The 22,525-nt window shown below is 52.1% G+C and overlaps 3 protein-coding genes across 6 annotated transcripts in view; 2 read left to right on the top strand and 1 right to left on the bottom strand.

Annotated features, from left to right (window-relative positions):
• The window catches only part of GIGYF2 (GRB10 interacting GYF protein 2), a 77,058-nt gene extending 76,858 nt beyond the window's left edge, over positions 1-200 (top strand). The window contains exon 29 of the transcript XR_014226714.1: positions 77-200. The gene's annotated coding sequence lies outside the window, so the exon portion shown is untranslated. The remainder of the gene's footprint in view (positions 1-76) is intronic.
• SNORC (secondary ossification center associated regulator of chondrocyte maturation) lies at positions 195-9,819 on the top strand (the record flags this gene model as incomplete). Of its 3 annotated transcripts, none has more annotated exons than XM_082288329.1 (4): positions 195-310; positions 859-972; positions 8,842-9,027; positions 9,683-9,819. In XM_082288329.1, the coding sequence occupies exons 2-4, from the start codon at positions 879-881 to the stop codon at positions 9,790-9,792; spliced, it is 390 nt and encodes a 129-aa protein (XP_082144455.1). In that variant the 5' UTR covers positions 195-310; positions 859-878. The 3 variants fall into 3 exon arrangements, with proteins under 3 accessions (XP_082144455.1, XP_082144456.1, XP_082144454.1); XM_082288330.1 differs by having other exon boundaries at positions 8,845-9,027; positions 9,680-9,792; XM_082288328.1 differs by having other exon boundaries at positions 9,680-9,792.
• Positions 9,820-12,503: 2,684 nt separating this feature from the next.
• NGEF (neuronal guanine nucleotide exchange factor) overlaps positions 12,504-22,525 on the bottom strand; it is a gene marked incomplete at its 5' end in the record, with an annotated part of 35,640 nt that continues 25,618 nt past the window's right edge. For both annotated transcript variants that reach the window (XM_082287719.1, XM_082287720.1), the window contains 7 exons: positions 12,504-12,938; positions 13,574-13,678; positions 14,124-14,203; positions 16,666-16,821; positions 18,250-18,413; positions 19,938-20,027; positions 21,963-22,037. In XM_082287719.1, the coding sequence (XP_082143845.1) occupies positions 12,766-12,938; positions 13,574-13,678; positions 14,124-14,203; positions 16,666-16,821; positions 18,250-18,413; positions 19,938-20,027; positions 21,963-22,037 (843 nt within the window). In that variant the 3' untranslated portion in view covers positions 12,504-12,765. The remainder of the gene's footprint in view (positions 12,939-13,573; positions 13,679-14,123; positions 14,204-16,665; positions 16,822-18,249; positions 18,414-19,937; positions 20,028-21,962; positions 22,038-22,525) is intronic.

Below are 22,525 nucleotides of genomic sequence, written 5' to 3'. Positions count from 1 at the left end.
CAAAATACTAATGAAATTTCTTCTGTGACAATTAGCTGGAGTATTCCCCTTTTTATACACCCCATCCTTTCCCCAGTCTTTGTTGCTGCCAATGTGATTTGAAACAAACCTGGGTTTTCTGTGCTGTGAACTGTCATGAGCCCCCGAGGCGGGCAGGGACGGAGTGGCAGAGGCTGGTGGGAGGAGGTGATGTCCGAGCAGTTGAGATCTGAGGAGGATGCTGGCCCTGCCTGCCAAAGGTGACTCTCCTGGAACACTTGGAGACTTTGACAGCCATTCTGAGACCACCCACGGCTCCCAGGCCAGCTCTGTAAGTATTCCACCCAGGAACAAGGATGCCATGGAGCTGCTCTGGCTCTGTGTCAGAGCATTTTAGCCTCGGAAGATTGAGGCCCTTGTTCTTTGCTGTCCCCACCCTGCAATGCTCTTGCCACCCTGCATAGTGAGGGAGAGCAGAGCCCTCGAATGGGCTGCTTGGTCTCGGGGTGAGCTGCCCCAATGGCTCCTGTGTTATTTCCTGTGCCTCGGGATGGCCAGCTCGAGGGAAGGCATTCCAGGAGTGTCCTGGTGGCCTCTGGGAAGGGCTCACCAACAACTGCTCATGTGTGCAGTGGCCTGGCAGGGTCCTGACAGCTCTGCTTGGCTGCCTATGGGGTTTTAGGCACATGTTTGGGAGGGTGGAGCTGCCTTTAGGAGGAGGTGCACTCTCGCCAGAGTGAGGGAGGCTCTGCTGGGCTTTGCACTCTCTCTACACACTTGCTCTTGTGAAGGACTTTTTTTTTTTTTTTTTTTTTTTACTTGACTGGACAAAATTTTTGTTACACCAGTGAAATTTCTGAGTTGTTTTGTGCTTTGAAGAGTTTTAAGGATTCCTGCCGATGCTTTTCCTGAGGGAAGCCATGCCCTACCACAGAGTTCTTCGCCTGGTCCTGCTAACGCTGTGCAGCATCCTGGTCCCTGCTGTGCTGGCAGGTAAGGAGCTTTGTTTGCATTTAAAGCCCAAAAGCATGGAAGAGCCTTTACTACACTGCCTCTCTCTCTTCTCCCTTCCCTGAAAACATCTCTAAATATGTATTGAATTATAAACGATTAATGGAAACTAGCTCTGGTGGCTGCTGGTGAGCAAGATTATCTTCTCAGTGGAGAAAATCCTTTGTAAGTTTTCCTAAGCAGAACAGCAGTAGCACCTACGTGAGTGTTGGTGGCCAAGGGTCACTGGACGCATCAGTCAGCAGGAGATGGAAAACCTCTCAGCAGCTGATGGGACAGGCTGTCCCTCGGCTTTTAATGGCAGGAAGAAGTTACATTTATGGAAGGGAACATTTTTCTTTGGCTAAAGCACGTGTCCCAATTCCTGGTTCCTTCTGTGCTCTCCACTACAGCAGAGCACAACAGCTGCTTTAGGCAGAAATAGGAAAGTGTCCATGAAAACTTCAGTCCAAAGCCAAGGTGTGCATTCTTATGGGGTCACTCTGGAGCTGGGGCACCAAGGCAGTGCTGGGAAGGTGCCTGGCTCTGACTTGCATTCAGTGAGTGATGGGAAGAAAAATGGGAGAGATGCCTGTTGTGTAGGGCACTGTTGTTCTGGGGATTGTTACAAATTTTAGCTTTATCTGCTCCTGCCTTCAGCAGAGCTGTGCTGGCTGCAGGGAGCCAAGGGCACAGGCAGCTTCAAAGGCTGCAGGTCTGAGGTGGGTTTTACAGCTGGGGAAAAACTGATTTCCAAACTCACTGCACTGATGGGCTCTGAGCGTACAGGTGGAAACTCCTGTGGGGAATTGCTCCCCCCTGAGCCTTTCTTGCAGTGGAGGTGAGGCTGAAGAGATGGCTGGAGCCAAGATAACAGGCAGGAGCACAGCATTTGTTTTCCCGAATTCCTGTTCTGCTTTCCAAGACCTGGAACAACCTTGTTTTGCAGTTCTCTCTCAGTTTCTTCTGAGCATCTTGCCTCGCAGGGAGATCCTGGCCAGCTGTCTAGCAGATCAAATTATGAAATTACTTCTTTTTAAAGGAGCTTTCATAGGGGTAGGGGAATTTACCACTGTGTCTAGCTGGAACATCTGTGGGTGCAGGAGCAGAATTAGTGCAGCTGGTATCCTCTCCTTCTAGGACAACCTTCTTGCTGGGAAACCTTCAAAGTAACTAAGAAATGAGCACTAAAAAGTGGATACTTTCCTTCTCAAACCATGAGCTTTTTTTGTACAGTGGAACATTAATCATTTTAGCACAGTTTCAGTTTGTGCCTTGCTCTTGCTCGCGGAAGCATTGACCGTGCTCTTCCCCCATACCAGGTAAGGTCTTTTCTTAATCATTTCCAGTATTTCACTCTGCAGGAAGTGATTAATTTCCAGTGAGAATTCAGTCTGCTTCCTCTCCAAGCTGGCATCTCTTCTATGCTGTTTTAAATTTCCATTATTTGGTGCATTTGCTCTGCTCCCCCTCCTTGCCAGCTTCTCCATGTGCTTGCTCCAGCATTGCAGCTGTGGTTTGTGCTTGGCGCTGCCTTTCCGTGTCATTTTGCTCCTGTGACACACTCCCAAGTTTACTTCATCCTGTTACTCGTTGAGTTGTGCTCGTGCAGTGAGGCTTGAAGGGCTTTGTACTGGGGAATGCAACATTCAGATCTTGGGGTGTAGGAGAGACTCCCTGCTTTCTCTGCAGTGTTTCAGAGACTTCAGGCCTCTAACAGGTTGTTTCTTGTTCCTTCAGAGAGGACAGGAGAGAACCCTCCTGGACAGTAAGCCATCCCAGGAGCAGAATGATTCTCCACTGCATTAGACATGGAGAGTTCCTGCCCCCAGTACAGGTGCTTTGAGGAGCAGTGGAACTTTTTCTGCCTTTTATCCTGTTAGAAAAGGAAATTTCCTGCCTGGTGCAGACAAAGAGGGGAAGGGCACACGCAGGGCCCTCTGGTCTCAGCACATAGACACACAGCCCTGCCTTTCTGTGAACAAGTATACTTAGCATCCATCAGAACCGCAGCTCTGCGTTGCTGCACACGGGAGCTCCCGGCCTTGCCTGCCACAGGCTGCCCTTTGTGCTCCTCATGAAGGCCTCCTTTCAGCCCTGCCCTGGCCCTGTGCCTGCTCTGGCCACCTGAGGCTGGACAGCCCCTTGCTGGCCTCGGAGTTCACCAGCCCCTGCCCTTTCGTCTCAGCTCCTCTGACTCTCCCCAGCAGAGCCCTCCAGGAGCGGGCTCTGCCTTGGAGAGGGCTGCAGCTGGTGCTGGCCATGCAGACCCCAGGTCCAGGATGAGTCTCCTCTCCCTGTTGGCTGCTTCCCCAGCTGGTCTGGTTTCCTGGACAAGCATGGTCAGGGCTCTGTGACTATTGAAAGTGGGAAGTTACTGAGCTCTTTCCAACATCCCTTTTGTCAAAGGTGGGGAAGCAGTCAAGCATTTCTTTAACCCCTTTTGTCCACAACATCTGGGTGCAACAGGAAATGGCCAGCTCAAGGACCTGTGACAAACCTAAGCCTTCTCCACTTCCTTTTTCTCCAAACCCAAGTGGCATGTAGGCCTAGAGCACAGGAGGATTGTGAAGAGCTGTTTCTTAATTTTTTTTCCTATCAGCAAACCCAGTTTCAATTCCTATAATGGATTCAGAGCTCCAAGTGAGATAGAAGTTATTACAAAGCCTTTGCAAGGTGTTGGCTTCTGAATCGTGTGTATTTGGTATTTAAACTCAGATGTGGGGTCATGAGCTTGTTTGGAGCTAATGTGGAAATATGTTGTTATGCAAGAGCACATCAGAATGAGCCTGGGGGGAAGAAAGCAGCAGAGCACACACGCTAAAGGAAAAGATACAGGAAAGCACCTTCACCAAGGATATCTTCCTGTAGCAGCTTGTGTGTCTTGTTTTCAACTACAGGGGAATAAAAGATGATTAGGAAATTTTCTAAAGCTTAAGTACTGGAACATGGATAGCAGTAAATAGGTTCTGCTTGGCAAATTTCAGGAAAAGATGTGGTTGTTCCAGCAGATCTGTCCAGACTTAAACCAGGACTTCATAAGCCATTACCCAACCTTGCTCTGCTCCAACTCTCCTTATAAATTCCTGACACTGGTATCAACTCCTGAATAAGGACCTAGGTTGGAGGTGAAGAGTAAGGACGATGAGATGCTGAAGGCAGCTTGTGGTGAAGAAGGATATTGGCCACTGGCAAGTAACCTCCAGGGACAGTGCTGTGACACGGGCACATCTGCCTGCCTTAAGGTTTTGCAGTCGGCCTGTGGGGAGGGTCTGGTTCCTTCAGATTTGGTTGGCTTCCCCCAGGGCTGTCACTTGTAGAGACTCTTTCCAGTCTTACCTTTCAGTCACCGAGCACTTGGGGCACTGGCTACCATGTCACTCTGCTGGCAGTTCACCCCACCTTCTTTCTGAGCATGGAAATAGCAGTTTTGTCAAGTTGCCTTTGCCATCATCTAGATCTCCCTACAGCCCATGTGTCTGGAGTCCCACTGGCCCCTGCATCACTTGGAAAACTCATCATGTATTTCCTTATGGTAACTGAGATTTTCTTCTGGCTTCCTTACTTCTGTTATAACCAACTTGTGTTGGGGAGAGGGAGAAGACACTGTACAGCAAAGAGGTTTCCCTAAAATAAGACAATTTGTAGTGTTAACATGTGGGAACGAAGAACTGCCATCATCCACCTGGCCTTCTGCAAAACACTCTAATAATTTTAGTCCATTTTGTCCAGTTCTATCTCCAGTAAAACTCCAATAAGATTATTGCATGTATTTCTCCTAAGTGTTCTCCAACTGTATTTCTCATGAAAAGGCTTTTAGTGTTAGTCTGAAAGCAACAGTTGCCCTCAGCTTGTGCTTCAGTGCTGAGACAGGGCTAATGGTGTGGAAGAGCTCATTGGTGCTAGGGGCTGGAGGCTTCCCTCCCTCCGAACAGGCGGCACTGAGGCACTCGTGTGCCTCAGCAGCCTGGCAGCCCCTCCATGTGCCCCTGGCTGCCCCTGCCCAATCCCTCCAGGGCAAGCAAACCATGTGAGTGCACCACGGGGGTTTTCTAGAGGTAGGACTCGTCCTGAGACTGATGGCAGCACAGCTAATGTATGGCTCTCTCTCAGATGTTAAACATCTGATCTTGTGATGGATGATATATTTGGAGTGTGTTTCTTGCTAGTTCTTTATTTCTACAAAGTTCTTGGGTGAACAGGAAAGCCGTGCACTACCTTACCTTTGATACTTAGTTTCCAGCTCTTGGTTGCACTCCCTCCCTGGAGATGGCAGCGTGTTTGGGTGTTTTTCCAAGTTAAAAATGCTGTTTCTTGCCCCATGGCCATGGAGCTTCCCTGCAACTTGCCCTTTCCCTGGGAAGGGCTGCTGCTGGATCCAGAGCTGTCACAGAGGCATTTGTTGAGGTTCACAGGCCACATCCTCCTTGTCACAGTCAGGATGACAGTGACGGTGTGGGCTGGCAGGCCTGGCCCCTCTGGTGCTGCTTTCCCTGTCGATCGTGTTCAGATCCTGGTCTCTTGCTCATGCACAGAGAAACTGAGCCTGGGAGGAGCAGGACTTGTGGTCACCCAAAACATTGACAGCAGAGCAGAGAACTGAATGTCCTGAACTGGGTCCCCTGCCTGTACATAGGGGCTCTCCAGATTCTGTCCAACAGGTGACCGGAAAAGGCCCTCATGTCTCACTTGGAGACATGAGACCTTACTAATAGTGTGCGTGTGTTGGGTTTTGGTACCTGACATAAACTCTGTCCTTCCCATCACTCTTCTTGCTTTTGCCAGGGGACTGAAATGGGATTGTGGCATTTGATGTGGCTCCATTAGAGATCTGCCACTCCCAGCCAGTGGCAGTGTGGCTGACACTCACTGGGACCGTCAGGGAAGCAGGTGTGACACTTCTGCTTGTTAAAGAAACCTGCTGGATGCATGAGAATAGTTGGATGGGTGCTTGGGCTTCTCAGCTGGCAGGAGTGGAGGCACGTGAGGACGCGAGTTTTTGGGTTAGGAGGGAAAAATCAAAGGAGATCCTTGGAGAGAACAGTGCTGGTTATGAGCAGACGTTCTCCCAGGCTGCAGCAATGGGCTCTGGAGGAACCTGCCTCTTGTTTTGTGTTCCCCCATGCTGTGTGCCCATGGCAAGGCCCTCGGCACCTGCTCCAGCAGCATTGAGGAGCAGGAGCTGAGGAGGGGACCAGCACTGAGCCCTGGCTCCTGGGGAGCTCAGCTGTGGGTATTTCACTCGATGTGTGTGCAGGAATTGGCTGCTGCCTCTGAGCTCACAACTGTTCCTGAGGCACCAGACCCGACTGAAAGGGGTTGTGTTTCCCTGGGCTGAAGCGCTGTTAGGGTAAAACCACAAAAACTCCGGACAGCAAACGCATGTTTAGCACACTCTGCCCGTTCTGTGCGGGCAAACGGAAAGCGTGTGTCAGTCAGATGAGGGGAATTAACAAAATATATATCCAGCAACCATCCAAGTTTTTAAAAAATCACGGAGATCATAAACAAATTAGACTGTTCCCTCTGTGTTTGGCTATCAAAAACAAGCTCTGTGCCCTGCTTAAAGAGAGCTGCCATAAATTTTTCAGGAGTTAGATGCACTGAGAACTGGAGGGACTTTTTGGCACCTCTGGGTCTGGTGGCACCTGTGGGACCTTTGCACTGTGGTTTGAAGAGATAGTGCTCTCTCCTCATCCCTTTGAGAGGGGATTGGGAAGCCCCAGCCCAGGTCATACAGTCTCCCTGGATGGTGCCTGCATCTGTTAAAGATCATCTGAGCTAACACCAGTCCCTGGTCACATGCAAGGCATACGCCCAGCTCTGGAGAGAAAAAACATCCTTGGGAAAGGAAGCAATGCTTTCCTCCCAGCACCGCGTTCCTCTGCCAGGTGGGGACAGTGGCAGTGTTGGTTCTGGTCCCGGGGGTGTTGACAGAGTCAGGAAGGTCATGGCTGGAGTGTGGCTCTTCTGTGTGGAGCTTCTCCCTTACAAAAGCAGCCTAGAACCAGGGCTTCCAAAGCATTCTGTATGTTTGGTCTGTTCCTAAACCAACAGCTTCCCCATGCCAGCTAAATAGCCCAGCTCTGCTCGGCTTCTCTCCTGCATTAACTACATTTGCTCACTGAATTCTGTATTTCCTCCTTTTCCATCCTCTGGCAATGAAACAACAGGATTTAAAGTAGAGACGTCCAATGGAAATGGCACTTTGTGGAGGAGCCATGGAATGGGATACGAGCCTTCAGCTCTGCTGGTTGGTTTTGCAGCAGAGGTTGGGAAGGGCCCTGCAAAGGCTCAGGTGTTTGTGGGGAGCCCTCGTGGAACACAAACCTCTGTGTGCTTGTACAGGGGAGCTGAGATGCCTCCTCTGGTGCAGAGACCATGGATGTACAAAGTGTGTGAGGACAGGGTGTTCTCTGCTATACCCAGCTTAGGCTGGGTGTCCCTGCCTGGATCTAACTGGCACAGGACTTACTTGTCTCTCTCGATGCTTCTTGGGCCAGAGTTAAACTTAGCAGCTGTCTCGCTGGACACCCTGCAGCTTTCCTGCCTGTAGAAAGAGCTTTCAAAACTAGTCTAGAACTTCGTTATGTTCCCAAGATTGTGGGCAGCCTGGAATAGCTCTGGGGATGGTGGGAGCTACTCTGATGCAAGCCCCTGCAGTAAGTTCTCAGCGGGCTTGTACAGGCAGAAGAGGTGAGTGTTTTGGCCCTCCTGTTCCAGGGAGGGATCTTAAAGGAGAGCAAAGTGTGGTGGAGCCCATTAGTGAGGATTCTTTGCTCTCCTCCCACAGTGCCTTCTGTCTGCAGGAGGCAAGGAGGGTGCTCCAGGCACTTAAAGCTGGGGCTGGCACTGCCAAGATGTGCTGCTGCCACCTCTCTTCCTGGGCTACAGAGAGCCTGGGACAAGTCTTCAAGTGCCCCTGTACACCAAGGTTCACCTGCCAGAGTTGGGGTGCCTGGGGATACCTCTGTGCCTTGCCCCAGGGAGCCTGGGCTGCTTGCTCCAGCTCTTCCGACTCCCTCTTTCCCAGACCTGATAACATTGTGTCAGTTCAGGTGGGGCCTGGCAGTGGGTGTTGTTCGTTTTTCTTCTCCCTGCTTTTTTTCCCATCCTGGTGCAACATTCCCAGCGGTTTCAGCCAGGAGCTGTGGAATGTCTCCTGCTCCCGCCAGGGCCCACCTGAACAAAGCCGGGCATTGACAGGGAGCACTCGGTGAGCCACACACAGACAGGGAGGGCTCTCTGGCTTGGTCTCTGACCCACGGCAGGAAGGAATAACAGGAGACACACAGAACCCGGCCAGGCTTTCATCTCCCCGGTATGGCGGGGGTGCAGCAAGGGGAAGTTGAGGCTCTGGGGTCCTGTCTGGGGGAGCCATGTTCTGAGCTGTGCCAGCACCTTGGGCATCCTGCACTGCACGGGCTGGTGGTGCAGGACAGAAGGGCCCTGAAATGCTGTGAATTTGACCAGCACAGGTGGCCTGGTGGCCTCTGTCTGTTGGCAGTGTGACAGCCCTTCCCAGCCCAGTCCCAAGGGCATCCACGACCAAGCCAGCTGTGGATGTTCATGTGGGGCCTGTTTGTGTGCGAGCAGAGGTTGCAGGGTGTTGGGGGGGCTCTGTGTTGTCCCGTGTGTGCGCTAGGTTGCTACAAAAGCATTGCCTTTGGCTGCTCTGGGTACGGCTGTTGAGCAGAGGTGGTGCCCCCTCCGAGGAGGGCTCCTGCCATACAGGAGTTCTTAGCCCTCGGGTCACCCTTCATTCACCCCGGGGGCACCTGGAAGGCAGGTGGAGTCCAGGGACCTGCTGAGCTGTGGTTGTCGCTGGTAGCCTGAGCGGGCCCCCCATGCCCGTGGGTGCTTGTCTTCCAGCAGAGTACCCGCAGGGCCCGGTCCCCACCCTCTGGAACGAGCCGCCCGAGCTGCCCTCCGGAGCCGGCCCCTTCGACGCTGCCGCCACCACCGCCCGGCTGTCGGACGCCACGACCTTCCCCCCGTACACCTCCGAGCTGGAGCCCGAGGACACCACCCACCTGCACCGCCTGGACGCCGGGGACGGTGAGCGGCTGCGAGAGGGACTGCCCGCGGCTCGCTTCCGCGGCAGCCGGGGATGTCCTCACGGTGGACTTGCTCCCTGTGGGCTTGTCACCTCCCGGGAGGGGTTAAAGCCACACTGCTGGGGAGGGGGAGGGTTGCCTGTACTGCCTGCTCGTGGAAATTTCTCTGCTGAGAAGCCTCTGCTTGCAGAGCTTTTGCTAGCCCCAAGATGGCTCCAAGACCCTTCTTCCTGCCCCATGACCTGCCATGGCAGGCACCTGCCCTGAAAAGAAAACCCTGAGTGTCTTTCCTGGCTCGTGGCTCCTGACTGACACCAAGTACCAGCTGGGATGTGATCCTGCCAGAAGCAAAGCAACTCTCCCAGTGTGGGTGTTAGCAGGAAAGCTGGGCACCACTGACCCCCTTTGTGGCAGCTGTCATTGTCCCTGGGATCTAGCTGAGGTGGTGGTGGCTGGCTACAGCCCCCTGCCCAAAGGTGCACCCGACCACACCTGGGCTGCATGAGGACATGGGACATGGCTGGTACAGGGAGCTCTGGGACAGGAGTGTGGCCTGATGCCTGGGGACATGCTGGGTGTGGGGTGATCCTTGCAGCCCTTCCCATCTGGGCCCCACTGCCTCTGCTGACCTCACGCCTTGTTCTCTGTCCCAGCAGGCTCGCTGGGGCCCGGAGCTATTGGTGCCATTGTCATTGCCTCCCTCCTGGGTACATCTGTGCTTGTGGCCTTGGTCGTCATCACACTGAGAAAGTTCTCTGCCTCCTGAACTCAATAAAAGATTTTTCTGTTACACAACCAGCCCGTCTCCAGCCCTCGACTGCTCCTGAGCTGTCTGCCTGGGGCCCTGAGAGAAATGGTGCCTCAGATACAGGAAAAGCACTGCAGCCCCTGTGCTGGGCAGCCAGGCTGCACCGGGTGCTCATTGCCCGTGGGGTGTGTGTGTGTGTGTGTGCGTGCATGCATCTTCTGGGTGACACAGACCTGGCAGGGCCTGTCAACCCCGCTCAGGAGAGGAGCCTGTGGCAGTGCGTGGCTTTGAGCTGGGAGGCCCTTCTGGATCTAGTCTGGTTGATGGTAACAGTGTTGGGCATCACCCTGCACAGCTTTCCTAGGGAAGGGTTGTTCATGGGTGTTAGCCACCCCAAGTTCGTGTGCAGCCCGATTTTCACCCACTGCATTTGGGCCAGTTGCACCGGAGGGGTCTGGGAAGGAGACAAGTGTTCAGTCCAGGGGAGGAAGGAGACACACACGTGTTTTGGCGCTGGCTTGCTCAGCTACATTTTATCACACAGAAAAACGAGACAACAAGAAGTTCCCCTCAGTTTGCTGAGGCAGCCTGGCAAGGGCTGGGGGGCTCCAGTCTGTGCTCGTGGGCCCCAGGCCTGGCCCTGTACAACACTGGAGACCACTGAGATGAAGGCGTGCAGGGCTGGGTCTGAGGAAATAACACTGGGTGCCACTCGGCGCCTGAAAATGGCATGGCCTGTGCCTGGGGTCTGGAGTCCTGTGGAATCACAACAGAGCAGGAGGGGCTGGAGCAATCCCAGGGCTTGGTGGTGAGTGACGGGACAGGGCACAGCAGCACTGAGCCCCTCTCCCTGGAGCAGTGCAGCGAGGAACTGGCAGCCTGGCACTGGGGAACTGGTGAAACATCTGATGGGCAAGGGAGCATTTCTGTGCTGTGAGAAACATGCCAGGCAGGCTTGTGGGGCTGCAGGGCCTGGGCTCGACTGGGCTGGCTGCTGGGCTGCAAAGCTGGATGATGTGGAATGTGGTGATTTCTCATGTAATTTTAAGGAATTCCTAGAGCTGGAGCTCCTCTGGGGTTTGCACTAGTGAAGTTGTGGCTGTTGCAAGGTTTGGATCCTGAGCTGGAGGTCTGGTTGTCTCAGAAAGCTGACTGTGGGGTGCTGCTGGGACGATCCAGCTTGGGGTGTTCCCATTAAATCTGCCCAATGCACCAGACTGGAGGCTGCGAGTCCTTCCTCGCCCAGCTCTGGGGCTGGGCAGTGACTGGTGACTGGGAACTTCTGGCTAGTGTGAACTTGCTACAGGTGGCCAGGGCAGCACAGCCCTGCTGGCTGTTGTCACATGCTAATATGGTGGCACTGATCTGGGCCTGAGTGAAGAATGCCTTCTCTCCCCCTTCAGTGCTGTGGCTCCTACCACTTTGGTTCTGGGGGCTGGCTCTGGCCTGGCTGTCCCAGGGCTGTGGTGTCAGTAGGGACGGCCCTGGAACCTGCCTCGGCTGTGTTCGGCCTCACACTGCACACCCCATGTGGTCCAAAAAGCAGCTCCAGAGCCTCCCCTCACAGCTTGCCAGTGCCCTGCTTCCTCCCCATGCTCCTGCTGGCATGGCTGTGTTCCTGTCCATGCCCATGGCTACTGTGTGGTTCCATCGGCGGCTGCTCTCCGTTCCCTTTCCGAGCAGAACTGTGGCACGGCCAGAGCATGCATCAGCACAGGCCACGGTGCCTGGAAGACAATCCTTTTCAGTGTTACAGAAAGGTGCCAAATAATTGATTTTCCTAGTGGACAGTGGCCACAGCTTGGGCTCAGCCACGTGTGGGACTGTTGAACAAGAGGCGGCTGCTGTGGGTCCGTCTCCCACGCTGCTCTCAGTGCTGTGCCCGGGGCTTCCTGCATTGCTCAGTGCCACAACTGGAAGGAGTGATGAGCTGGCTCTGCTGGCCACAGGAATTGCATATGTACAGAGAGGTGAGCCTGTACAGGGAGGCTGGTGGGGGTGGGTTACGAGCATGCAGGCAGCGGTTGCTGGGCCTCCCAGAGCACACAGGACAGCAGCTCCCAGGTCGGGGTACTCGCCTGCTCCGTAGCAGCCCAGGCTGCCGGTGCTCCCGTGGTTCGTGTGGCGTGCGAGACGATGCTGGCACAGCTACCCCTGCTCTGGCCTCGGCAGCAGGGAGGAGCAGGGACCACAAGTGCAAGATCAACCAGGAAAGGCCAGGATGCTGCGCTCCTGCGGTGGCCCTGAAGAAGGAGGCGGGCTGTGGAAGAGGGGGCTGAGCCTTGGGGCAGGGCCCAGATTATGCTTCGAGGCTGTCAGGCAAGCAGAGGTGTGGGTCAGGGCTGGCAAGGCTGGGCTGCTGCTGGAGCAGAGCTGGATGTGGAACACTGCAGAGCTTTTGACTGGAAGCAGATCAAGGGTCTGCCTGTGGGAATGAGCCCAGCAGCTTCACAGCAGGACTAGGGTGGTGGAGTTCCTGGAGCTCATCCCAGCCTATTGCCAATGAGCTCTGAGAGACAGCAAGACTGCTCCTTGACCTCAGTTCTACCCCTTTGAAATGCTGTGTTCAGAGCACTCCAGACTTGGAGGGTAGCAAAGAGCTGTTAGTGCTCAAACTGGGTGATATTAATTGCTTAGTGATGTTTGTGGCCACTGCCTTTCCTAAGCAGCCTGAGCCAGCCCCAGCCAGCACATGTGGCTCATCTGGCCAGCACCCAGTGGCCTTTGGGCAGCATCCATTGAACTCGTGCTCTTTGGGGCTTTACAGAACACTTGGAAAAGGGATATTTTACAGTTCAAAGCGCTGATCTCCAGGAAAGGACCAGTGCTTCCAGGGGGCCTAGGAACGACAGTCTGTTTGTTCATGGGTGTGTGTGCCTCGTCCGGTGCACCAGGTCCCCCGTGGTGTCCCACAGCTGCCACCTCCTCCCAGGTGGCAGCCTCTGTCTCCTGCCCCTCTGAAGCACTCCAGATGCTTGGGGATGCCGGCAGTCATTGGCGGTTTCTGCTGCCCAGTTTCCTCCTCTGACTGTCATCTGACTTGTGCACCCGGAAACACTCCTTCAGGTTCTGGGCTCGGATTTTGGGGTTCAGGATCTCCTCCCCCATAGAACTGGGGAACCAGCCCCTCTCCTGGTCGTGAAGACGTTCCCCAAATATCCAGCCTGAGCATAGACAGAGACAGGCATAAGTGGGGAAGGACTGGCCCTTGCTTGTGCACTGGGACAGTTGTGCTGGAAAGAGCCACTGGAGCGAGCAGAGCTTTCTGGAAGCTACTCAGGGGCCTGTGCTGGAGTAGAACCAGGTTGTCCATCCAGCAAGGAGGCCTGCTCACCTGAGCAGCATCATGTGAGAACAATTGGCTCAAGGGATGCCAGCAGAAAGCAGGCACTGCTGCCACCAAGTGCTCTCTGCTGCCCCTGGAGCCACAGGAGTGGTCCCCAGCAGACACGCAATGTGACTGAGACCACCAGCTGTAAGAGTTGCCCCAGAGAGCAGGACCACGTGACTGTGAACCATCATGAAGATAAGAACGGCACTGGGTTATATCTGAGGTGGCTGTGCCAGCTCTACCATGCCCACAGCTGCTGCTGGGACAGCTGTGCCAGTGCTGCCACAGCTTAGGCAACTTGGATTGGCTATTAGGAGAAGGCAGCAACTTCCTTCTCTGGCTGCGACACTGATGCCAGAGTCTCTCCCTGGCTGGAGAGAGAGAGACTAGCAGCTGCCTGTCTGGAGCAAAGCCCATCCTTCCACAGGGACTCCCAGCCCATCCCCATCCCCATCCCATCCCCTGTACCGTCATCTGTCTTGTCCAGGATGTTGAGGACATCAGCCAGTTCTAAGGAGAGCTCATCAGGCTGCTGGGCCACATACGGGTGGACACACTGGATCTGTGGGCAGTCTGCCAAGGAACAGGGCAAGAGTGAGGGATGGACTGGGATGGAACCTCTTGAAGGACTGCACAGCTTGGGTGTAGCCCATGAGCTTTGCACCTGGTCCCTCTGATCTGGTCGGGACCCTGGGGAAGCCAGGGAATGCCCCAGCCACAGGGACTGGGGAAGCAACTCTTGGGAAGGGAGCTGGGTTCATGTCACCACCATAGTGCCAGCCATGGGCAGCCTGGGTGGAGGGAGGGTGCCGCTGCAGCCCAGCCCAGGTTGGAAGGGGGTGAAGCCAGGGCCAGGCCCAGAGACATGCAGGTATTGATGGTAGAAAATGAGGGGAGCCCAGGGAGGGGGTTTGGCTTTGGCAAAGGTCCCAGATATGTGGCTGCAGTGAGATCAGGCAGAATAAGGTGCCCTGGGGTAGGGGTGAAGAGCTCCCAGGTCCCATGCTCTGTCTCTTACCAACAAGTCTGGATGTAAATGAAACAAATTTGGTTCTCCGGTTTGGGGCCAGTGAAATCATCCAGCGCTTCATTTCACTCCTGGATAGGGGAGACAAACCAAGGCTGTGAACGTGAAAGAGTTATAGGGGCCCCAGTTCTTCTGCCCAGCCAGTCCTGGACTTCATATTCTTCCTCCCAGCCTTTTCTTGCCTCCCCATCCAGGGTCCTGGGCTCAGTGGTGATGCTGAGCCCCACTGTTGTACACCGCAGCTGGGATGTCACATGTGGCACAGTGCTCCAAGCCCTGCTGCACAGCCCTGGCTGTCCCCCCACAGGCAGCATGGTCCCTCTCTGGGGAGCAGCACTGCTGCTGAGAGCCAGCAGCGAGGTGGGGGGCCTGGCATTCTCTGAGAAGTAACAAGCAAAGGCAGCTCCTGGCTGGGCTGGTCAACAGGAGCAGTTTTTCCTGGAGATAAGCAGTTACAGGAACCATTTATTCACAGCACTGCTGTGTGGGAACATTTAAAGGGCAGAGCTGATTAATTCCCTTGCAGAAGAACACTGCAGCACACCAAGGGTACCACTTGCTTGGCAGCAAGACCCATGTGAACAGCACGCTGCAAAACCTGGACTTGCAGTTGGGAGGGTGACAATCTCACAAATGCTAGAGAAGTGCCAGGCCTGGCTCCCCTCAGGCTTCCCTCAGCCCCATTAGGAAATGGGGCAGTTCACCTTCACAGGCTCCAGCTCCTGCCTGGAGGGCCAGCTGTGCTGCCAGAGAGCCAGAATTTTCTACTTTCTCAGGCAGTTTTAAAGCCTGAGCTTGACACACACAAAAAGCAACGGGAGTGTCTTCTGAGAAGAGAGGGCCCTGAAAGGGGGATGTAAAGGATAAGTGTTGGTAGATTGATCTGTGGGGTTGGGAATACTTTATACTTCAGTGATGAAGCACAATGCCAAGGACCAGTGGAAACACCTGCAGGTCACACCATGAATGTGTGCAGGATGAAGGCCTTGTGCCCAGAGGAGCTAGATATAACATGCAGAGGTCAAACCCAGGGTGCTTGTGGCCCTGTCTGCATGCTGGCCCTGCACGCAGATCCTTGCAGGGCTCTATGGATCCGCCCACAGTGCCCAGCTCTGCTCAGCCTGCAAGGAGCCCCCCCACACTCTTATTTCTGTCAGTGCAACTGGTTGTGTCCAAATAAAGTCTCAGCTCCTGACAGAGCCCACCCAGGGCATGAGTTGCAAGCTGCCACTGAGCAAGTCTTGTTGCCTGATGGAAGACCTGCAAGAGCTGTGGAACAGATGCAGAACTCTCTGTTTGGCACCCACTTATCTCTTCTAATTGTTTAGTTTTTCAGTCTGTGTCCAGTAGTGCCTCCATCATTCCTGCACCTCTGGAACAGCAGCCTTCAGCAGTTGCTATGTTACATTTCAGTGCTCAAGACCTGTTGGCAAGCTATGTTCTGGATCACACACTTGCTGTGGCCACCTAGAAGATGGGACAGGATGCAGAGCATGGACCTGCGACTGCCTCCCCTGAGCTGAGCAAATCCTGGCCTGGTTTATCGTTTGCTTCACAGCCAAGCCTCACAGACGTCACACGTGCGCTTGCCCTGCATAGTGTGACTGACATCTCTATTTTCAGTGCAGCAGAGCTGCAGCCACATGTCTGGGGAGAAGGTGCAGCTGCTCACTCTACTGGGTTGCTCATTGTCCTGATGCTGATGCTGCAGTGGCGGGGGTCAGGGTACAACCCTGGGGCTGGTGTTCATTTAGGAATATGGATGATGAACACAAGCCTACTGACAGCAGATAACATCAAGCTGTGGATGTGCATTGTCTCTAGGAGCTGTTTAGCTGGTGGCTAGAAAATGTGGGCCTGGTAATGCTTGGGTCAGTGAGAAAGCCATGCCCTGTGCTCCAAAACAATCAGGTCAATGCTAGCACAGCTGAATCATATGCCCAGCCTGAGCTTGTTGGAGCCTGAAGTGAAAAATCAGTAAACTAGAAAATCTGTATCCAGGGAGACAAGGAGGCCCTGAGCAGCAGAAGGGCTGCACAAGATTGGCACTGGCTGTGGAGGCACAGAGGAAGCAGCCTTTTCTCCCACCTTCACCCACAAGCAGGAGACACTTTACTTCATAGGGCTGGTCAGGCATGGCCATGATCCTTGTAAGTCAGTGGAGCCATTGGAGTGTGTCAGTGTATATACTGCTTGGTTTTACTTTCTGAATATGCTGCAGGCTGTAAATCAGCTGGGCCCCTGTGCCTGGGCTGATTTCTGACCTCTCTGTCCCAGAACAGGAACTGCCTGCCTGTCCTCCACCCTGGATGCCTCACATACACTGTACAGGAGAGAAACCTGCCTAAGTGACCGGTGCCTTTCAGCAGCCTCGGGGGAGTTATGTTGGGCAGAGAGGTTGGTAGGGCCAGCCCAGCTGCAGCAGTGGGATCCCTCCCTGCCCACCCCTGGAAAGCCTGGACAGCTGGTCCCCATTCAGGCAGGATGTAGGGAGAGAGCGCTGCTGAGCGCTGGCAGGGTGACTGGTACTCACTGGGATGATGCCTTCAGCATGTAGCTGGCCTCCCGGTCATCTGCATTCTCCAGCAGCCTCAAGATGAAGACGTTGGCCAAACTCTGCCCCTGATCTTCTAACTCCTCTACCCGAAGAAGCCCTCGGGGAGCAGAGTCGAACACTTGGTACTTGTCCCTGGGAGAGGTTAGAGAGATTAGGAAAAACTGTGGTTATTGCAGGAGACTTTGACTTCAGCCACCCAGAACTGTACTGAGGACACAGACCAGGAGCTGCTGCATAGCAGGAGGAAATAGATGTCCTGCTGTGGGAAGGGATGAACGTGTGGCTATGAAAACCCACTGCAAAGCAAGGAACCCACTCCTTGCTCTATGCTGGGCATCCCTCAGGGCCTGGAACAAGTTGCTTGCTCTGTCTGAGCTCCCCACATCCAAAACACAGACGGCGCTCCCTCAAAGGGAGGGAATTAAGTGAGGCTTAATTCATTCCTATTCATAAAGTGCCTCTGTGTTTTCTGGATATGAGTTGCCAGAGAAGCAAAACATTTCCCAGTGTACAGACACTGCAGCAACATGTTCATTAGGAACAGTGGGTGGGCAAGGTGCTCCCTACCAGTGGGTCTGGTTCATGCCACAAAGAATGTGCTGTTCTCTGCTGCTGTATTTCACCAGTGTCTGCTTGCACAAGACACAATCCTCAGCACAACAACATCCTCCTCCTCCTGAGGCAGGTTACACCATGTCAAATATAACTGCTGGCCTCAGGCCGAAATTTATACCACTCCCTGCTACTCTAACTTTCTAGTCGGCTTTCTTAGAGTTTTAACTGACTAAATCTGAGCTGCTCTTCAGGCAGTGATAAGTCAAAAATCACTTCTTGACAGGAAGACAGGTCTCTGGGGTCAGCCCACCAGCCAATGTAACTCACTGCCACCCTGCAGAAACTGCTGGATGCATGGTCACTTACTGTCGCTGTTGCACGCAGGGATGGTGAAAAGAATTACAACATAAGGCAGGTCAGATGATATGGCCAAAGCAACAGCTAAGACCACATTTAATGGAAAGCTCATCTTTTATAGTGTGGTTCACAATAAAGAAATTACATGATTGGCCTATTCACCCATCACCTCTCAAGGTGATAGGTTGAGTGGTATAACGCCCATCTGTAAATATTTTTCCATGTACCCAAAACAATATGCAGTTCTCATAACAATTATGCAGCTGCGAAGAGTTTACTTTTCTCTAACTGCTTTCTCATGAGAGACTGCGTGAGAATGAAAGCTTCTCACAGGAAAGCTGTGGGAAGCTTGGGAGAAGCTCTCTACTAGCTTTTTAGCATCCACAGCTTACCCTGCTGGCAGACCTGGCCTGGGATCTGTGTAACTCCTGTTGGCCATAAATTTTCAGCTGGAGAGAGCTGTGCCACCCATGAAGAGTCAGCTGTGCTCAAAGGCAAGGTGACTGCTGGAGGGAGGTATACATGTCAGGCCAGGATGCCCTCCCTGTGCCTGAGGGACAGGATGGGGTCACAGCATCACAGCTTGGATACACCTGGGGCAATAGAACTAATGAAGTATTCCATGTACTACCTGAATTTTGCACTCACCCAGGAATTTGCCGGCAAATCACCAGCAGATCATTGAAAAGGAACAGGTAGATTTCTCTGAAGAGTTTCTTGGTGCGAAGAGTTCGTGATGTCTTTGGACCATTCATTTGCTGCAGTTCCCCCTGCTTCAGCAGCCAGCGGGAGTGAGAGATGATGGGTACAGACTAGAAGGGAGGAAAAGATGGCAAAGTTTAGGAGAGCAGCAAAACCCCACGGATTCAAGTGGTTGTGATGCTGAAAGCAACAAGAGATGCACAATAAAGGGTGGTGAACTCCCATCACCACAAGTTGCACTGCAGAGGCTGGAGCAGAGCTGCGAGGAGAGGGCAGTGTGCTCTGCCATCTACACAGCCCAGCACAGTGTGACAGAAGTCAGACAGGGGCACAGCAGGGGCCTGAGGATGGGCAAACATTTAAGGATGGCAATGCGGGAGTGCCAAGTGCTGGAATGAAACAACAACCTATGCCCTGATCTCTTTCTGAGAGATCATGTCACCTGGGCTGAACTTTCCTGGAGAGGGAGATTGACTTTCAAAACCACTGTGATTTGGCCTTTTGGCTACAAAACACCCCAGGTTAACAGGTTTCTTCTGGTTGGGTTTGTCCCAGTCAGGAGGAGATACTGTCCACGCACCCACCACAGCACTTCTGCTAGAGTTTTAACACATATTGTTCTAAAACCAAGAAGCCCAGGACAAAGCACATCTTGTACTAGAAGAACACTACACTTCCAAATGACTGAAATATTGAAAAATATCTGTATTACTGCAACTCTTTCCACCTTTGCTCCCAGTGCTCATCATATGCATGGTGGCACAATCTTTCTTTTCACCTCCTTGCACTCTTCTCCCCAGAAGTTCCCAAGAAGTGCCAGTTCCCAAGGCAGATCTGCTCCAGAGATGAAGCAGCTCCTGCCTGTCATTACAGCCTCTGCTGTACAAGAGGTGGAGGCAGTTGTGTAACTCCCCTAACCTACTGCTGTCCTGTGGACTGTGGTCCAGCCCTGACGCACTGATAAAGTGCTCTATAAAAATCAAATTTTTTTGTTTTCAGTTGTCCAGGTACATAAAAAGATTGCTGGGAAGCTAAATATGACCCTTAAAGTTTGTGAAGCAGACAGACCTGAGAAGCATCTCTATAGCATTCAAGAAAAGAACTGACAACTTCAGACTCAGCACTGGAATTCCATGGTATATATCACCTGAGATCTGGTCAGACACCCCTAAATACTGTTTCAGTAATTCCCTCAGTGGAGCCAAAACAGATCAGCAGCAGGTATTTAGAGACTGTACACAATGCATAAGTACAGGAAAGAATTGAAATGGTGGGACAGTCTTTGTTTGGGTATTTTTCAGTTTTAAAGTGTTTCGCTTTGTAGCTTTCATCTACCTTTAACATAACTTGTATGTAAAATAACAATTGAAAGCTGACCTGCATTTTGAAGAGAGGTGAAAGGGAAGAGCCAGACCTGCGTGCTGGAGCACAGTGCACAGGAGAGGTGATGCCAGTGTGTCCCACCTGTGTATGTGCACACCATGCTAGCCTTGGTGCTGCCCCAGCCTCTGCAGCAGGTCTGCACTGAGCACACACGGGTGCTGTGCCTGCAGCAGCCCCTTTGGAGGGGCCCCTTCAAAAGCTGTCTGCAAAGTGCAGACAGTGAACCAAAACTGCCCAGCCTGTGCTTATACCTTGATCTTGAATTCCAGTTTCTTCTGGATGCTGATCATCTGCTCTGTTCGGCTCATCTTCCGGACACCTTCATTACATGCTTTCACCACCTGGGAAAAGAGAGCACAAAGGTTTGTTTCTGCTGGCCTTAAGCAGGTAAGTGATGAGGGACAGTGTGAAAAGGGTTGACCATGATCAGGTAAGTGTCCTGCTGTAACAGGAATTGACCAAGCCACGCTCTTTTATTAGCACTGTGTTTGCATGAAAAAGAGAAGGGAGAAAACCCCCAAAACCCGAAAAACCAAAAAGCTCCCAAAGACCCAGAAGGTGTTGCAAGTGGAAGCTGACCATCAGAGGACATGTTAGGTGACTACATTCAGTTACTGAACCAGACAGTATAAAACAGTGCTTCTGCTTGCACAGCAAAAGGAACAGCTTGTTTTCCAGATCCTGACACACCATGTATCTCGTTGTCCCTGTTCCCAGCACTTGAAATGAGGTACATGTGCAGTATCATCTTCACGGAGAGAATGAAGCCAAACATCTTCTTTTCAAAAATGCAAATGCTGTAGTTCTGCCAAGGAGCACTACATGCCAGGGCTATGAAATGTCCCAGAGAAAGAGACGTTCATCATACAGAGCCCATCTGTGTTCGGAGTACAAACTTTTAACTGAAAAACCACAACCAACGTGCAAGCACTGCGCTGTTCCAGGGACCTTAACCTAGATGCCACTGCCTGTTTCATAAGGAGCAACTCTCTTGAGAACTGGCTAGGTAGAAAAATTACATTAGAGAACAAGCTCCACGTTGTGCTCTGCTTCTGCTACTCAAAATCCATCAGAGTATCAGCAACTGAAACAGTGATCAGCTCTTCCCTCTCAAATAGAAAGAGAGAAAATAAGCCTACAGAAAAAATAAGCATCAGATGGTCTCTGTTGTGATGCCTGTACCTAGCTGGATATTAGGTATCTAAGCATGAACACTTACAGGTAAGTGTTTAACTGTGCAAAAGAATTAGCAAACTGATCATGTCAGTCACTGATAACTGAATACAAACCCAGCATTTTTCCATCAGCAGCTGTAGTCATCTGCATGCTACAGAAGCAGCCTTTCTCAGGCTACTGACCAATGGAAAAATAATTGGCTACCAGGTGTGTCAAGAGGGATTCTGCGAACACTAACGCAATGGAGAACATCCTTCATTGATAAGGTTCCCATCCCTATCCCTAGTGATCTTCAAGTGTACACTTCCTAGACTGGTACAGGGCAAATCCAAGAGCCTATTCTGTTCTAGTGTATCAGTCAGAAGCTGCAGGCCCATCCTCAGACTGATGTTCTAGCACAGTTTTCAATTTCAAATACTGTGTTGAACTACAGGAGTCAGGAGGTGTTCCAAGCTTCTGATGAAGAAGAGCTGAAACACTGTCCCAGCCCATGTAGCTGCCAGCTACATCCAGACCATTCAGATAGGGCATTATCCTGTCTAACCATTTCAGGAACAGCCCAGATGGGAAACATCCCACTACCTTCCTGGGGTTTTGTACTCAGCAGTAACTAGCACCACTGAACACCACACCTACCTACCAGCTTCAGGGAAGAGGGCTAAAAGCTGGCTTGTGTACTTCACTAGAAGCTGTTATTCTAGGTCAGAGGAAGAAGTGTGCTGTGTCAGAGGAAACCTGACACAGTTGTACTCTGCACCTAATCCCACATCTCAGTGGGATCCATCACCTTCAGGTGTCTGCAAAACCAGTTTGTGTTCTTGCAGACTCTAAGGGAAAACATTCTCTGTCCTTTCCTATGGCAGAAACATATATCTATTGTTAGCAAGGGATTTGTTGTCACTGACATCTAAGTGCAAGTAGACTAGTCCATCTTTCAGACTTTAGGAAAAAAAAAAAACCTTGAAACACAGTGACAGGATTCAGAGAAACAGCTCCAGGATAGAATGTAGTCTGCAAGTGATTTTTTCAGGGGCATGTGTGTGTGAAAGGAGCATGGTGGTTTAATCTTAATGGCCTTCTGTTAACTTATTCAAACTTACTGTTTCCAGTTCTTTATGTGCATCCAGGGCAGTGGATTCCCTGTCAGATTTCTCTTCCACTTTCTTCAAAATATTCTGCAGGGGAGGAAAGGCTGTGTTAATGCTGATCCCAATGTGAGAGCACAGAAAGGTCTTTGCTAGCCTACAAATTACTTCTGGCCATCAGCCTAATTACAGGAAAGGTAACAGAGTACAGTGACTCTCACCTCTTAGTTCCTCTTTCTCATTAAAACCTGTTCCCAGCTGACCTTACATGCAAGAGAAATATAACAGGCAGATTCTTATTTTATAAAAATAAATTAATAAGTAACTAGAGCTGGCACTAACAGACAGTGTTATTGGTAATCCCAGTGGGTTCAGACCATTTAGGACTGAGCTGCTTCCTCATCCCTAGAAGCATGTTCTCCAGCAGTGTTTAGATAAGATGGCAAAGCACAGGAAGAAAATGGCTGACAGTCTGGCCCAAGCCACAACGGTGTAGCATCCCTATGTCATCCAGCTGTTCTGCATTTGTGTGTCATCATCCTAACCATCAGGCAGCTGGGTTAATGGACTGTTGCTAC

Source organism: Coloeus monedula (assembly GCF_965178545.1).
Source record: "Coloeus monedula genome assembly, chromosome: 10".
NCBI lineage: Eukaryota > Metazoa > Chordata > Aves > Passeriformes > Corvidae > Coloeus > Coloeus monedula.
This window is presented reverse-complemented; position numbering and strand designations above follow the sequence as displayed.